The sequence below is a fragment of the Saccostrea echinata genome, unplaced genomic scaffold, assembly GCF_033153115.1.
Source record: "Saccostrea echinata isolate AGI-Se365-2 ecotype Australia unplaced genomic scaffold, CSIRO_AGI_Sech_v1 ptg000056l, whole genome shotgun sequence".
Lineage (NCBI taxonomy): Eukaryota > Metazoa > Mollusca > Bivalvia > Ostreida > Ostreidae > Saccostrea > Saccostrea echinata.
The window spans coordinates 10,427,630-10,443,628 of NW_026889805.1; the positions used below are offsets into that span (position 1 = coordinate 10,427,630).

Consider the following 15,999-nt stretch of genomic DNA (forward strand, 5'->3'; position numbering starts at 1 on the left):
GATTTTTATTAAAAAGAAAACTAATTTTCAATAGATCGTAAAGGACACAACTGAGATTGTGTACGAGGGTTGTCCTGTAAAATTGTGGACACAAAGCGTTTTTATTGAAAACGTAATAGGCGCACTAAGCTGAACTTTTCAGCAAATGTTTATCATCATATTGAAGTGCATCTTAATTTTTTTTTTTTTTTTTTTTTGACCGAGTCCCCGGGTAGAACAAACCATACGGACAAACAGCTACTGGCAATACCGAAATACGCTGTCACTGTATAGATCGTCGACATAAGATAGCCCATTTAGTTGAATGGTAGTGAGAGTACTGTACATAACTAACTAATAAATCTTCAAAAGGTCCAATGTGTGTGCGAAATTGGTTTCTCGACTGTTTATGGACGAATAAAGAGAAACTAAAGTGTATGCATCAATGAAATTCCCGAATTTAAGTGGGGCTTATGCAACTTTTTTTAGCAAAGAGGGAACGTCACGGTGCTTTAGACACTTTGATGTTATCATCCGTGCGCCGTAAGGTGATACCACACATAACATGAAATCTCGTATTTTTTGTTATTTGAGCATATATCTGAAATTTGCTATATGTATATTGATGAAAAATGTACTAAAAAGTAGTGAAAATCTCAGGACGCAGATATATTAATTATTTGATTTTACCTATTGATAGTTTTATACACATGTTGACTTTATTTATGGTAGTTTGAACACAATATGTCAAATACCAACATTCTGAGATATTGTTTAGAATGGTGAAAAAAAGAAACATCAAGACAATATGCATCCATTGTTTTGCATAAATATATCAGAAAGCTTTATAATGTAACACGATTTAAGGTAAAACATGAGTAAATTTGCTATTAGCATTAGTCATGCAGTATCTATGTATTCCTGTCACAAATGCCCCGGAAATCTCTTCATTGTTGCAGGAAAATCTTTAAAACCGATAGATGTAAGTTAGGCGACACAATATCTAAGAATTTCATTAACATTTAAACAATGTTATTGTAAAAAAGAAAAATAAATAACTGAATCTAATATAAATATAAAGGACCGTTCATGACTTCCTTTTATAAGTTCCTAAATGTAATTTGTAATTTAATTAATTACATTTGCAAAGTAATTGTAATTTAATCAATTATATTTCAAAAATCCTTGTAATGGTAATGGTAATGTAATTGAAAGTTTTGGGCAAGTAATTATAATTTAATTAATTACTTTTCTATATAATTGACCCCATCCCTGAGAAAAGGTATTTCATGATTGATTGTATATTGTTAAACGTCTAATTCGAGAATTTTTCACTCAATGTAGAGACGTCACCATACATGTATACAGGTGAAGGGCTTCAAATTTAGACCTTTACTCGGCACTCAGGGCCATTCTTTATCGTGCCAACACTTGCCGTGACACACAGGGACTCCGATTTTAAGGTCTCATTAGAAAGATCCTCAACTTACACTTCAAAGTGCCGAGTGCTTGGCGAAGGAACAGTTGCTTTTATCAACTTATAGGTCAGTCGCGGCCAGGGCCTGAACCCACGACCATCCGATCACGGAGCAAGCTTTCTACCAACTGAGTGAAAGTGACGGTGAAAATGTATTTAATACGTTTTGCTTTTACGAAATATATAAAAAAAAAAATTATATATATTTGAGCAGATTTATTAAGAACACAGTATTTTTATAAGATTTTTTTCACTTTGATGATAAGTTTAAGCTTTAAGTTCTGCACTCATCTCCGGGCGCCATGTATCGAACTCTGGGATATTCGTTGTGGGCATTGGTGAAGTTGGATCGGTACTAGAAGCAAAAAAGTTTGAATCTCTCATAAAACAGAAATCGACCATATAAAGAAGACATTTTTATAAATTATCTCTGAAAATTTTTTTTTCGTGCGAATGTATTATTTCTCCGAGACTTACTTGGTGAAAAATTGAGCCACAAAGCATGAAATACGTAGATGATGCAAGACTCTCATGAAACTGATTGACAACAGTTGAGTTTTTCCAGTCCATATGTAAAAACATATCGGTAAGATCCGCCCTATACATTTGCTTTGGGTCGGAGTCTGTTTGAAGGTGATCATACAGGGGCTTACTGATACAGTTCATCGCGTTTATCCGGGGATAGTGGAACAGGAAGGAAACACACATCTCTTCTGTCGTGGAAAATCCTCCCTTAAAGAAGAAAAGAATTTCAAATGTCTCCATCCTGTACAAAAAGAAAGTTTTGACTTTAATTTTCAAAATTATTCATCCAAAGGTTATATCTTTTATCCAAGTTTGAATCATCAAAACAAAGAAAAAATTACAACATGTAGTGAATGAGGTGAACAGTGTGTTAATAAATTCAAATCATAAATCAAGGTTATTTTTAATCTGATAGCAAAGATTTATAAACGAATGTGCAATTCCAAAATCAAATCATCAATACGCTTAATACTCAGGTGATTTCTTGCAATTGTCCATATTTATGGTCAGTGTATTTTGACTTTCACGTCAGATGGTGTTCGTAATTTAATGATAATATGTTCTCAACCTTTCTTTATTTCCAGTAATTCAGAAAAGATTGACGATTAGATAAATGACAAGATCAGTATACAATGACTCCAGCTGACAAAATATGGTACAATGCTCTATTAGTTTTTGAGATTAATTGTATTTTAGAGAAACTTTTATTCTTAAAGTTGTAATATAATCTTTATTCATAGTTCGATCCTTTCAAAGGAAGAGATTCTTGAAAATCATTTGTCAGTTTAAGAAACTTTTGAACGACTTTACTTTACCGGTCCTCAGAAAAAACGCGCTAAAATATAGCGTCGCCGTAGGCGACTTCAATAAATATGAGAAAAAAATTAAAAGTATGAGGTTTTAACCTTTCTGACCCCAAAATCGAATTCTACGGTTAAAAGTTTAGTTTAAAACTTCGTTTTTAAACTAAGTTTTTAACCTTCTTTTCTGAAAAAAAGTAATAAATATTGTTTATTCAGTGAAAAGGAGACAAAAAATAATTGTCAACGAAGCGCGTGCGGCGCATGCCTAGTGCCGTTTCTTTCGTACTTAGCCATTTTTTTTCACGTAAATAAACCAACGAGTTGTTGTTGAAGCTGAATTAAGATCTTGCAAAAAATACAGATGCAACTGAATTTCTTAATTAATGTAAAAACCAAGACACTAACCCTAATCTCTCGGATGATATGCGAGGACTAACCCAAATCTCCCAGGCGGATGCTAGACTAACCCATGTGCGAGGACTAACCCTAATCTCTCGGATGGATGCGAGACTAACCCTAATCAGTCGAAAACTTATGCAAGGACTAACCCTAATCTTTAAGGTGGGTGCAAGACTAACCCTAACCAGTCGAAAACTGTGCAAAACTAACCTTAATCAGTTGAGTGACGTAAATCTTACGTCATATTGCAATTAGCGCGGATCTTGCGGATCTGGGGACCGGTAAAGTAAAGTCTACCCGAAACTTTCGGTATTTCCAAAAATAAACTGAATTTGAATACATTCCTATATTGGATATTAAAACTTCAACAACAACAAATCCCTATAAAGTTACATAACAGGATTTAGTAGATGTTCTACCAAGCCATTTTTTAAATTAACCCCCCCCCCCCCCCAAAAAAAAATATTAACAGCAGTGAAGAAGAAAATTCAGATGCTTTATACAACAATATATGAAAGAGGTTGTGTAATACAAAATTTGGATACTAAAACATTTGCAAAGAACTTTGAGAAAATTTGAAATACAAAAAATTAAAATATGCTTGTGTTCGCGACTGACAATATTTATCTAGACCAGGTTCAAGTCTTCCAACAGTCTGCTGGAATTTCCATGGGTATTTATTGGACCCATTATAAGCTAAACTGATTTTGCATTCTTTGAAAGAAAATCTATTTTAAAAAAGACATGAATAGAAGTCTCTCACCATTACTTTTAATCATGCTTTTACTAGCACATCGCCTACTATTTATCAATTAGCAATATTTATTTTTATTCACACGTTTTCTCGCTTTATCTTGCTCAACTATACAAACATAATTAAGGCTGGCACATCTGTTATAATTGGGTTTTTACTGGAGAAAAACATTTAAGACAAAAGAACAATGAAAGAGGCTATGATAACGAACAGTAATTTTCTCAGAGAGTCTTCAAACAATACATATTTTGAAGTGGACAAAAAAACACTACAGCTGGAAACATCAGAAGTGGGATCAGGTGCCAAGGAGGAGATAGCACCCCTCTGTTGACAGTTCACATCCGCTGTGAGCCCTCTGCATTGATCAAGTAAACTGGGTAATCGGTAGTCAAAATTAGTATACACAACTTTTTATGAAACATATAAATACAACAGCCTAACAATTTGTCTGAAACATTCAATCAAAAACGACCAAAAGATAAATTGCATTTGCAAACAAGTTCATAATAACAACAATAGAATTGGCAAAAAGCTGACTTTAAATGAGATGGTTGAAAGCCCTGTAGCATTAACATATTTATCAGTAGAGTGCTTACTTTACGACTTCAGTTTTTCTATTGAAACTCCCTTGTCTAGTAATTAGAAGTAGTGTAAAGTAGATGTGGATACTTAAACCCTCCAAGGAACTTTGAAATGACAAAATTTTACCAAAACCAACGACTTGCGACTTTTCTACACTTTATACAACCATTCACCTCTATAACTTAAAGATTTATCGTTTACTCAATCATTACAAGAAGTACATGGCGTCGGTGACTGTTCAACAGGGGATGCTTACTCTTCCAAGGCACCTGATCCCACTTATAATGTTTTTAAAGGTCCGTGTTTCTCTGCCCCCAATTTGTATTGTTCCATTGGACGTTTGAGCTTGATTTTTGTTCGTTATCTTCATATTTCATTTCAGTTTCACCCATGCATGGTTTTTATGTCTCCCAGTGGATCCAGTATGCAGGAGCATGTTCTACGTACGATCAATTTCTAAATCGAAGAAGACTGTCGAAAAATAGGTTGACGTTACAATAGTATCCACATCTCGTTTCGCAACATTTCGCAAACTCTATGGTTTGAAAATGAATTCTGTCGTTATGTCGAATGTGGACTAAATGATTCTAATACAAATTGACTTATTTGTCTACGGATTACTCCAATAACCTGATCAAGATAAAAAGTTCAAGGCGGGTGTGAGCGGTCGACAGGGGATGCTTTATCCACAGTGGTACCTGATCCCAACTTTAATGTTTGATGTATCAAGAGGACGCTCTTCATATTGATTTTCCACTTTTTTTATTTGTCCAACCATGGGCACTTAACAAGACTTATTTACCTGTTATCTCAGGAAGATACAATGAACATACTTATTTGGAGTTCCAACTTAAAAATGCAAGCAACAATTTTCAGAAACATACTACTGATCTTAAATTTTTAAAATATCTTCAAATTAAATTATTAGTTTTTAAATTGGTCAATTGCAAATGCAATCAAATAACCCACTATCAACTTGAATATTGGTCTTAACCACACTTCTCTGCCACCGCAATGATGCGCTCGGTTTCCCTTCTATACACCAACTAGAAGCCTGTTTATCCTTCCTTTTTTAAGGATTAGGAGACCAAGTCATGTCGTCTGTCATTTATATCTTCATGGTGGCAAAGAATATGTTAATTAGCACAGTTACAGTGAATATATTCAATGAACTTCAAAATAATTTTTCTTAGACTTAATTGGTATTTCAAAATAAAGCAGCAATGACATGCTACAACATTAAGGATCGTTGATGAATAACCTAGTTTTAAATCAGATGTACTAACAAAGGTAACGTTCTTTCTTTCCATTGAATTCAATGTACATTCAACAATTGCACTGTCACCCTGAAAAAAAGGAAGCAATTTTTATTGAAATAAATAAGGTATAACAATATGTTTTGAGAGCATGTAAAGCAAATTTTTAACAAATTGTGAACAGTTGTCTATTCGCGTCCATATTCTTTCCCGAAATGTTTGATTCGACATGCAAATCTTAACGTATGCAACCAATTCTATGCAAATAACAAAATGCTGATTCCTATAATCTTACATCTTTTAGCGTTCTGTTGACTCGTCGGAAGTCCTGATAATTGAAGTCGTAATGTGCGTCGTCTGCCAACGGTTCCTGCTCTACTCCTTTTCTAATCAGTCGGGTTCGAATACCCCTTGCCAGGAGGTGGGCGTGCTGTTGTACAGCGAAGACCTGAACGCCATTTGGTTCTCTGCGTAAACCCTGGTAAAAGATAAGAACAAATGTAAACATAACCATACTGCTGACCTTTGCAAGAAGACTTCAAGTGTATTCCATTTTTAATTGAAGTGTTTGCCTCGAATATTTGTATTTGTTCAAAATCATGGATCTTCTACGTTTTTAAGTAAAATTAGAAAATTCTACCTCGTGCATACATGCTTGAGGACAGAACCCTGTTGTGACAAATTTGGGTTGATGGGGTGGAATGACTTGACTCTTGTCAACAAATGCAGAAATTTCCAAGATGCCAGCATCATAACGGCGAAGTGTTGGGGTCACGGTCAGACGAACGCCAGAGTTATCAACAAAGTCTAGATATAATCATATGAAGCTTTGAAAAAAAATCACATGTGTGGGTGATTCATGTAAAGTGGTAAAAAAGATAAAAACAAGAAGTCTTTAATGAAATTGTGTCTCTACTAGTTTGAAATCTGAAAAGGTTGTATTTAAGGTCAAGATCTAGTAAATGACTTTAGACTACCTTTTGGTGCTAGATCCATTATGACGTCATAATCAATTTTAACTTTCTTTTTCCCGTACTTAACGGCTCTAATAGAATTATACCGTAAATCTGGAAATTTTTACGTCGATTTATTTTTGCGAATCTGGGTCAAAAGTCTGTTTATTAATTTTTACGTTTAAAATTTTTGCAAATCGTCATTTGAACTAAAATATATACAAAGCTCTTAAAATTCTCTAAAACGTTTTTAAGTTACGCATGTGAATACAATAAATTACGAATAAACATACAATATTAAACTACGCCAACGTTCAATAATCAGATAAAAATATTAGAAAAGATAAATCATCCAAAGTATTAAAAGTTTTCAGAGCATTTTCATAAATCACACATGTATATAAAATATATATAACGTTGTAATCTTTAATTAATCTTTAGATAAAATCATTATTTGTTGTTGATTTATTTTTATAAACATATTTTTGCGAATGCAATGCATGCGCAAATTTGCTAAAAATTTATCTACAACAAAAATTTCCAGCTTTACGGTATAGAAAATATAGTATTTACACGGAATTCAGTCTGAAATCGTGTGAAAAGTAATCCCGATACCTATATTCAATTTAATATTATTTTACAGAAAAGGCCAAGAACATACAAATTATCGTTTTCTAAGAGTGTGTAGGCAATCTGGATACATTTCCTTTGTCTGATATGGAAAAAACTCCCGTATTCATGTCTGGTTTTCTTAATTTTTCATTGAAAATGACAGTTTAAAATGTGATGTTTTCCTACAAATTATGCCCCGAAACACTTTATTTGACCAAGCTAAAGTTATAAAGCATCATTAAAGGAATTTATTTCTCAAATTTGAGAAATCTGTAGGCACTTTTCATTTACTAGATCTTGACCTTAAGGAATAACTGTCTGGTTTTTTGGTTTTATGATGTGATCAATCAGTTTGCTCGCGTGATAATTCGCTTCAACGCCGAAGACGTTTATGTGTAAAATAATCACGGAAGCAAACTTATTGATCATTGTCATGAAACCAAAAAACAAGACAGTTTTACATTTTACTGGATCCTTGATTCAATAAAAATATTGTTATTCAATAAAATTAAATTTCAGCATCCCCGCCCAGTGTATTATTAAGCAACACACAGCAAGAAAGCATGCAGTTCTGTGACGTGCTGATAAATCAGTTTATGTGGCAATAAAGCTATTACCTTGTTTGTAGTTTTATCTTCGACAAAGACATTTGACTATGTAAATATAAGACAATCAGAAAGACATTAATCAAAAGAGCTTCAAAAATTAAAAAAAAAATAATTTAACGCTTTACACAGTATAATAAAACAGCTTTTAATCCTATTTTCTCGGTAGAGCGCTCGCTCCGTGATCGGGGGGTTTGGGTTCAGGCCCAGGCCGCAACTGACCTAAGTCGATAAAAAAAATAAGTAGCAACTGTTCCTTCGCCAAGCGCTCGGCACTTTGAAGTGAAAGTTGCGGATCCTTCGGGTGAGACCTTAAAAACAGAGGCCCCGTGTCACAGCAGGCGTTGGCACGATAAAGATCCCTCGCTGTTCAATGGCCCTGAGTGGCGAGTAAAGGTCTAAATTTGAAGCCCTTCACCGGTATATGGTGACGTCTCTATGAATGAACATTTCTCGAACGGGACGTAAAACAACATAGGATCAATCAATCAATCAATCCTATTTCTCAAATACCCTGGGTATTCAAATCTCATTTTATCACAAACAGTTTTTCATGCATATGTCTCACTTATATATCAACTGAGGAAAGAAGTTTATAAAGAAATCAAGCTACCTGAAATTTCTTACTTGTGGATCATTATAGTCATTACAATTATTTAAGTATAAGTTCCTGGGTTACCAATGTGTGTGCGTATCTATCTACTCTATTCTGTGTGTCTTAAGAGTTTTGTACCTACCACTCCTGAGTTGTGGATTGTTATAGTGAGTCTCCATTATAAACAGGTCATTATCCCCCGGCTCGGCAATTGGTAGACCGGCCTGCTCCGGGTAATAAAAGGCCTAGAAACAGGATAACACTTACCAAATGGCTGTCCAATTCTGAGTAAAATCAAACTTAAAGAATGTACATATACAGTAGATAGATGTAGGATACTTTAAGGACAGAAATAAACTGGTCGGTTAAGTAAATTTAACCATTCAACACTAACATCTATTAAATTCAAAGCATGGTTTTGATAGTACCATCATACTAAATGTATGCTAAAATTAAGGAAGTATAATTATGCAAAATATGATTATATACGAAATATATATATACTTCAGCTCCTACAGCCCAGACCACTATTATGTGTCCACATGGTCGTTTCATGAGGTCGGGGTTGTCGTAGCAGACATAGTTTGGAGAATCTATGAGGTTTCTATCTATCCCTGGACATTTATGAACCAGTACGTGATGTACCAAGGTTTCGTGGCCCTTGTCCACCAGAACCTCAAACTGTAGTCAAAATAATCAACAAAAATATTAAAATCATCAAAACCGTAAGTGAAATCAAAAATTGCTGAGATATGTATTCAGATACAGATTTTAACCTGACCTTGATCATGTGGTGTTTACGCCCAAGTGTGGACAGGTCAAAAATCCTGCAACTGTAGGTAGTATCATTAGAGGGAACTGAAAACTGAGAAAAATAGAATTTAAAGATATTTTAAGGTATTTCGTCTAAAACAATTCATATATTTATTTTTTTTATATATAAGAAATTATGTTATGCGGGAATATGAAACATGACTAGAAATAACGCCAATCAGAAATTCCTGACTTATTGCACAATAAACAAATAATTCTGCTCCATACATCTATATATGAAACATCACATACTGTATGATGTGGATAAAATATCCAAGTTTCTGTAAAGATGTCGATTCCTTAGAATCTATATCTATAGTATGATTAAATATTTCTCTTTAAGACATCAATTAATCCAGCATCACTAGGTATAGTGAAATAAGATATTGGAGTGAGTCCTGTAATGTGTTTGACAGATTTTCTATATTCATGTAACTAAGTTCTGCGAACTCACAAAAACATCAAGTATACAATGTTCGTGAACTACAAATTAGTAGACAGTACAGTGTCTGCTCTTGATACAAAATTTTCATACTATTAATATTACTTCTCAAGACATTGAGAGTTACTATATAGAATTTCATTGAAAAAGCTCAACGTAAATTTGAGTCATCATCTTGGAAACCATTTTTGTAATATTTGAATTTCTGATTTTGACTTTTAACCTCAAAATCATTTTGGTTCTTTTATAGGCAAGAGGAATTTGTGAACTAAAATTTCTTTGAGATAACGCACATAGACGAAGTGCTGCACGTAGACAGTATGCATGATTTTTTTTTTTTACCTTGACCTTTAACCTTCTCACCTCAAAATAAAAAGTGGTCATTTTTAGTCGATATGGAGTTGATACATAAGAGTAATTCGAAAATAAAAGCTTTAAAAGCTGACGTCATCATTTGGAAGCAGTTATTTGCAATGAATGAATTTCTGGCCTTAACAGTAGAACTGTTCTCAAAATTAATAGGGGTCTTAAAGCCTTAGGTAGTTGTGACGTAAAATTTCATTGCAAAGCTCAAAGGCTTTTTAGATGTTTCTGGAAACGAAAGTGTTACACACCGAGAGAATGTGTGAATTCCTGACCTTGATCAACAGGGGGCTTTCTTGGCTCATAGGGAGTTTGATATGAAATTTCATTGCAAAAGCTCATTGCAAAAGGGTTTTTGAGATATCGTCCGGAAACGAAAGTGTTACACGCAGACAGAATGTATGGTGTTCTGATCTTTACCTTTGACCTTAAAATCAGTAGGGGTCTTTCTTGGACTATAGGGAGTCGTGATATAAAATTTAATTGCAAAAGCTCAAAGACTTTTTGAGATATCACCCGGAAACGAAAGTGTTACACACAGAAAGAATGACAGACGGACGAACCGCTGGACGGACAGACCTAAATTAATATCCCCACTTTCAGTGAAGGCGAGTGACAATTAGTGATTTTTTTTTTTTTACACACCCAATAAAGACAAACATGTAGTATCCATTTTTCGAACAATCACAATCAATGTCAAATGTTCTAATTGTACATATGCAGAAGAAAATTAAATATACATTTAGTCCTCATCTTTCTGTCAAAAGTATCAGAAACAGTGAGAATCTATTTGCATCCTGTCATAATGCAAGACTAATTTCTTTAAAAGACATCAATACCTTTATTAATTTTGCAAGACAGTGCCTGGTACTCACGTTTCTGTTTAAAATATAAATATCTTTAGAGTCATTGGGTATGGTAGGAGGGGATATTTTAGATAACAATAACAGGCTCCTGGTCCCCCTGGTCATGCCGTGATATGGTATATTGTACTCATCCGCTGGGTCTTCGGCATGGAAGGAATAAATTATCTTTACGGTATTGTCCTGCAAAAAAAGGAGATAAAATGTCAAATATTGAAGCAAATAAAGGCGAAAAAGTCTGATGACCTCTGGATTGTTTAATAATTACAGCAGAATATTAACCAATTGAAGCAATACTGTACAAGCACAGGAGGAGGCTATTTACTCCATGGATTAGTTTTCCTTGCATACTTACCGAGATCTTGAAGTCGTCGTTATCACAAGTATCCAACTTTCTGGTCATTTTAAGGACAGTGTGACAGTTGTCCTCCTTAGCGTAGAGAAGATGCCAGTCCTGAGACACGTCCACCACAGGAGGAGAGTGTCCAACAGTGTGGCGATCCTAAAGAAAAATTCTCTAGTCTGTGATCTCCTCTCTCTCTACATTATATATTGTATATATAATGTATATTATACTATTGACAGTCCTATCGTTTTGAATTCAAAGCTTTTGTAGCAGAAGCTTGTATCTACCTTAAAGTAGGGGACACCATCCTTCACCCAGCCAATAATGACGTCAGCAGGGTACATGTTCCCGTTATGCGACAGTCCGAATCCGACGTAACCCTTAGTTTCTACGTGTGTCTCAAATGTAATGTGAGTTTTATTCACGTTCCAGAACAAGAGGTACTTTCCATCTGAATCGATGACGCTCTGGTATTCGTATTTTTCTGTTGGTTTGCCGAGTGGACAGTATTGTTGAGCATTGATTTCAGTTGACGGAGACTTTGTGATGTAAGGTAGTGGGGTCTGGGAGATTGAGGGCCGATGATGCGAGTTCATCGTCATATCTGACTCTGTTAATAACACCAAACTTTTATATCCCCTCTGACTATGGTGTCTTAACTTCCCGTCCTCGGTTTGGGGCTCATAGTCGCTATAAGCATATATTACGTTTATTGTTCCATTCTGTAAGTAAGAGTACAATTTTACTCAATCCTACTCAAAATTTTAAGTACTCAGAATGAAGTAAAACAAGCTATCTGTTGGCATCAATCCTAGAAAGACACAAAAAATGAGATACATATGTGCCTAAATTAAATATTGGCTTGAGTCCCCTAAATAGTGAACTATTTTCTCTAATTTCTATCAAAGGCAAGAAACAGTTATTTTGTTCACAAAAAGGGAAAATGCAAAATATTATACTTCGGATATTTTTCACGAGTCGGTCGAATAAAGAAAACATAGTTGAATACTTTGATATTTGTCATACCGTAATCATGACGTCATCAGAGTCCTTAGTATCCAGTTTCCGGATTGTTTTAATAATTGTTCCAATTCCATTTTCCTCTCCGTGGAGAACGAACCAATCCTGTGACGCGTCCACTAGAGGTTCGGTATGCCCTGTAGAGTGTCTATCCTTCAAAAGAGAATATTTTGTGGAGGTTAATTTTTGATTTCGTTGGATGAAGAAACGATTCCATGTCCCCCACGAAACACTACAGTTTCAAAATCCAGTATCCCTTTGCAAATAAAATGAAATATCCATGAAACAATGTTTTTCCCTAAACCATGGAAATTCGATCCAAAATATATGTGATTTTACAGTATTTTTCTCTTAAAAATGCTTCTATGTTACTTCGATCGTCATGTATGGATATTTGGAATTACTGAATATGCAAACAGAAGTCTCTGTCGAGACTGTAGCTCTACTGATTTTTACTTAACAATGGTAAAGAAAGATAGCACTTGGACTTGAAACAATGGTAACATCAAAAAAATAGAATAATGATCCTTGCTTTAGCCTCTTTCTGAGTCAAGTTTAATTGCAATTGGACAAAAACTATAGGGGTAACGTTTTGAAAGAATTTTGCAGAATTTCTATTTTTAGTAAACATGACAACCCCTTTCATCAAAATTAAAAACCGATGCAAAGAGTTATGTATTAATTACATATATTAAAGTGTAATCTACCTGTGTTCTATGTTATATTAAAATCAGACTGAAACTTTAGTTAGAGTAGCCCTTTGAAAGAATTTCAGAGGAATATCTATTTTAGTAACCATGACAACACTGTTCATCGAAATAAAAAGTCGGTAGACAGAATAATGTATCTTAGTGTAGTCTACGAGTGTACCCACTTTATACTGAAATCGGACTAAAACTAGGAAGAAAGAATCCAACAGAAATGTCTATTTTAATAAACATGGCAAAATCAAAAACCGATACAAAGAATTATATTTACTTAGTGTAGCCTACTTTATACCAAGATTTATTGAAATTGGATCAAAACTGTAGGAGGAGTAGTATTTTGGGGAAAAAAAGTTTTTACAAACGAACAGACAACTAGACAGACAGTTAGACGGACGGACGACAGACACCTTACTATCTTATAAGCTCTCCTAGTCTCAAGACCAGTAGTACAAAAAAAAGAAATAGTTTTCTAGGTTATCTCCCTTTTTACAGTATATTACTTTTTTGTCACGCACGCGAAAATTAAAGATTCAACCAAAATAAAATTAATTTTGCGTGAAATAATATGAAGCAAATCGGTGTTTATCATTGTTTATGTAGTAAAAAATGATCACACTAAAAATATCTTAAGAATGAGCAAAAATCAGTGTATACTCTTCTCCTCAACATGAAAAAAAATTATCTTATATTTTCCATTCTATCATTTTATTGATAAAGTTTTCCAGTTGCACCTTATATATAATTAACATTTAAATTACAATGCTTATATGGAATGAAATAAAATGTAAATTGATAAAAGTCCTAAATTAATTTGACCTACATCATAATTAGATAATGTCACATCTAAAAAAAATATATATACTTAAAAAGATTCAAATGAAAAACTTTATTCAAATATCTGTTTGACATTTCTTATTGGAATATATAGCACATTTTAATGAATTACATGTAACTTGTTTTCTGTCTACTTATGTTTTATTACATTTTTTAACAGTGAAAAAATGTTATTTCATTATTGAATAAAAGTTATATTTCTTTTTCACAGCCAGTGTGAGAATATCAGGTATATTTCTTCACAGTGTGAACAAATATCAAAACTACAGCAAAACCTAGATTTTCCTTCCTTTCAGGAAGGCTGTTGTGAAAAATACTCCCTGGCTATTATAAGATAACGAGAGTAATAAACTATTCTGACAGGGACTAAAACTGCCAAAGTTTGTCGAAATTGTTGTTTTAAAATCTATGCTTACGATTTTTAACCTCACAATCGCTTAGCTATGACGTCTCAACAGCTCAACTATGACGACACAGCCCACGACACTGTCTTTTTGGTGCTAGATCCATTATGACGTCATAAACAATTTAAACTTTCCTTTTCCCGTACTTTACAGCTCAAATAGAATTATGAAGAAAATAAAGTATTTTCATGGCATTCAATTTGAAATCATGTGAAAAGTAATCCCGATACCTATATTCAATTTTACATTATTTTAAAGAAGAGGCTAAGAACATACAAATTACCGTTTTCTGAGAGACTGTAGGCAATCTGGATACATTTCCTTTGTCTGATATGGAAAAAACTCCCATATTCATGACTGGCTTTCTTAATTTTTCATTGAAAATGACGGTTTACAAAATGATTTTTCGTCTTGTTTTCCTACAAATTATGCCCCGATACACCTTATTTGACCGAGCTATAGTTATAGAGCATCATAAAAGGAATTTATTTCTCAAGTTTGAGAAATCTGTAGGCTCTTTTCATTTACTAGATCTTGACCTTAAGACCGTCGGATTGGATGTTAAATGGTGCCACGTGTCAAGGCCTGCAGAGGCAAGGGAAAATCAAAGTAAATGTAATAAACAGAAAATTCAATGTTTAGAAGTTGAGTATGGAATTTTTTTCACTCGAGAGACAGGATTTTTTTTTATATTTTCACTCATAATTTGCACTCGTCAAAATTAAATAAAAAACCTAACCCACAAGTGAAATAAATTCCAGAGTTTCACGATTTTCTCGAAAATAAAGCTAAACACACTTTTCAAAAGACGAAGGAATAAGAAAATTATATTTGATCATGCAAGTTCATACATTTCTTAGAATTAAAGATGGAAACGGAATTCCTACCTGGAAAAATATCCGACCCTGTTTAACCCATCCGACAACAACATCTGCCGGGAACATGTTCCCTGTCGGAGAAAGTCCGAACCCGATGTAGCCACGTGTTTTTACATGGGCTTCAAAGGTAACATGAGTTGAATTGTATTTCCAAAATAAGTGAAAATTTCCATTCGCATCTAAGACATCGTGGTGAGTGAATTTTTCTGAAGGGGATATCGGTACAGCGAGTATAGAACTCACTAAAATTTCTAGGTACCAAAAAGTGGCAATGATTTGCGCTATTTTCATCCTTTAATTTCAGTCTTAGAAGAATATCTTTTAACAAAACGCTTTAATTTATAAAGATTTCTAGTCCAATGCCCTACTTTAATGGTAATTTTCAATGATAACCGATTTGATTATACACCTGATGGTATTCTAAAACACAGGCTGTATTGGAGAGAAAAGAATCGATGGTGCTTTTTATCTAAAGTACTATGTACACGTACTTGACTTTTTTTACATGAAGTGTAAAAGTCACTGTGTTTTTCTTTTTTTTTTACATAATGTGTGTAAAAGTCAATGCTTTTTTTTCTTTTTAAGCACTACAAATCTGTAAACAGGGCACAAAACACGGACCCCAGCAAATTCCAGAGGTAGGTTCAGGAGCCTAGGAAGAGTAATCATGCCCTGTTGACCGGTCACACCCGCCTTGAGCCCTATATATTGATCAAGTAGACGGAATATTCCTAGTCAAATTTATTTTAAAAAGTAAGCCCTAACAATTGGGATGAAACACGTCAGCCA

At 34.0% G+C, this 15,999-nt stretch overlaps 1 protein-coding gene across 1 annotated transcript; it reads right to left on the reverse strand.

Annotated features, from left to right (window-relative positions):
• Positions 1–1,730: 1,730 nt before the first annotated feature.
• LOC133173617 (DBH-like monooxygenase protein 1) lies at positions 1,731–15,276 on the reverse strand. Its single transcript, XM_061308596.1, has 11 exons — positions 15,220–15,276; positions 12,394–12,540; positions 11,655–12,089; positions 11,377–11,523; positions 11,034–11,204; positions 9,045–9,221; positions 8,683–8,785; positions 6,416–6,582; positions 6,071–6,253; positions 1,934–2,188; positions 1,731–1,811 (listed from the first exon to the last, which is right to left on the reverse strand). Exons 1-11 carry the CDS (start codon positions 15,274–15,276, stop codon positions 1,731–1,733), a joined length of 1,923 nt encoding a protein of 640 aa, XP_061164580.1.
• Positions 15,277–15,999: the final 723 nt, after the last annotated feature.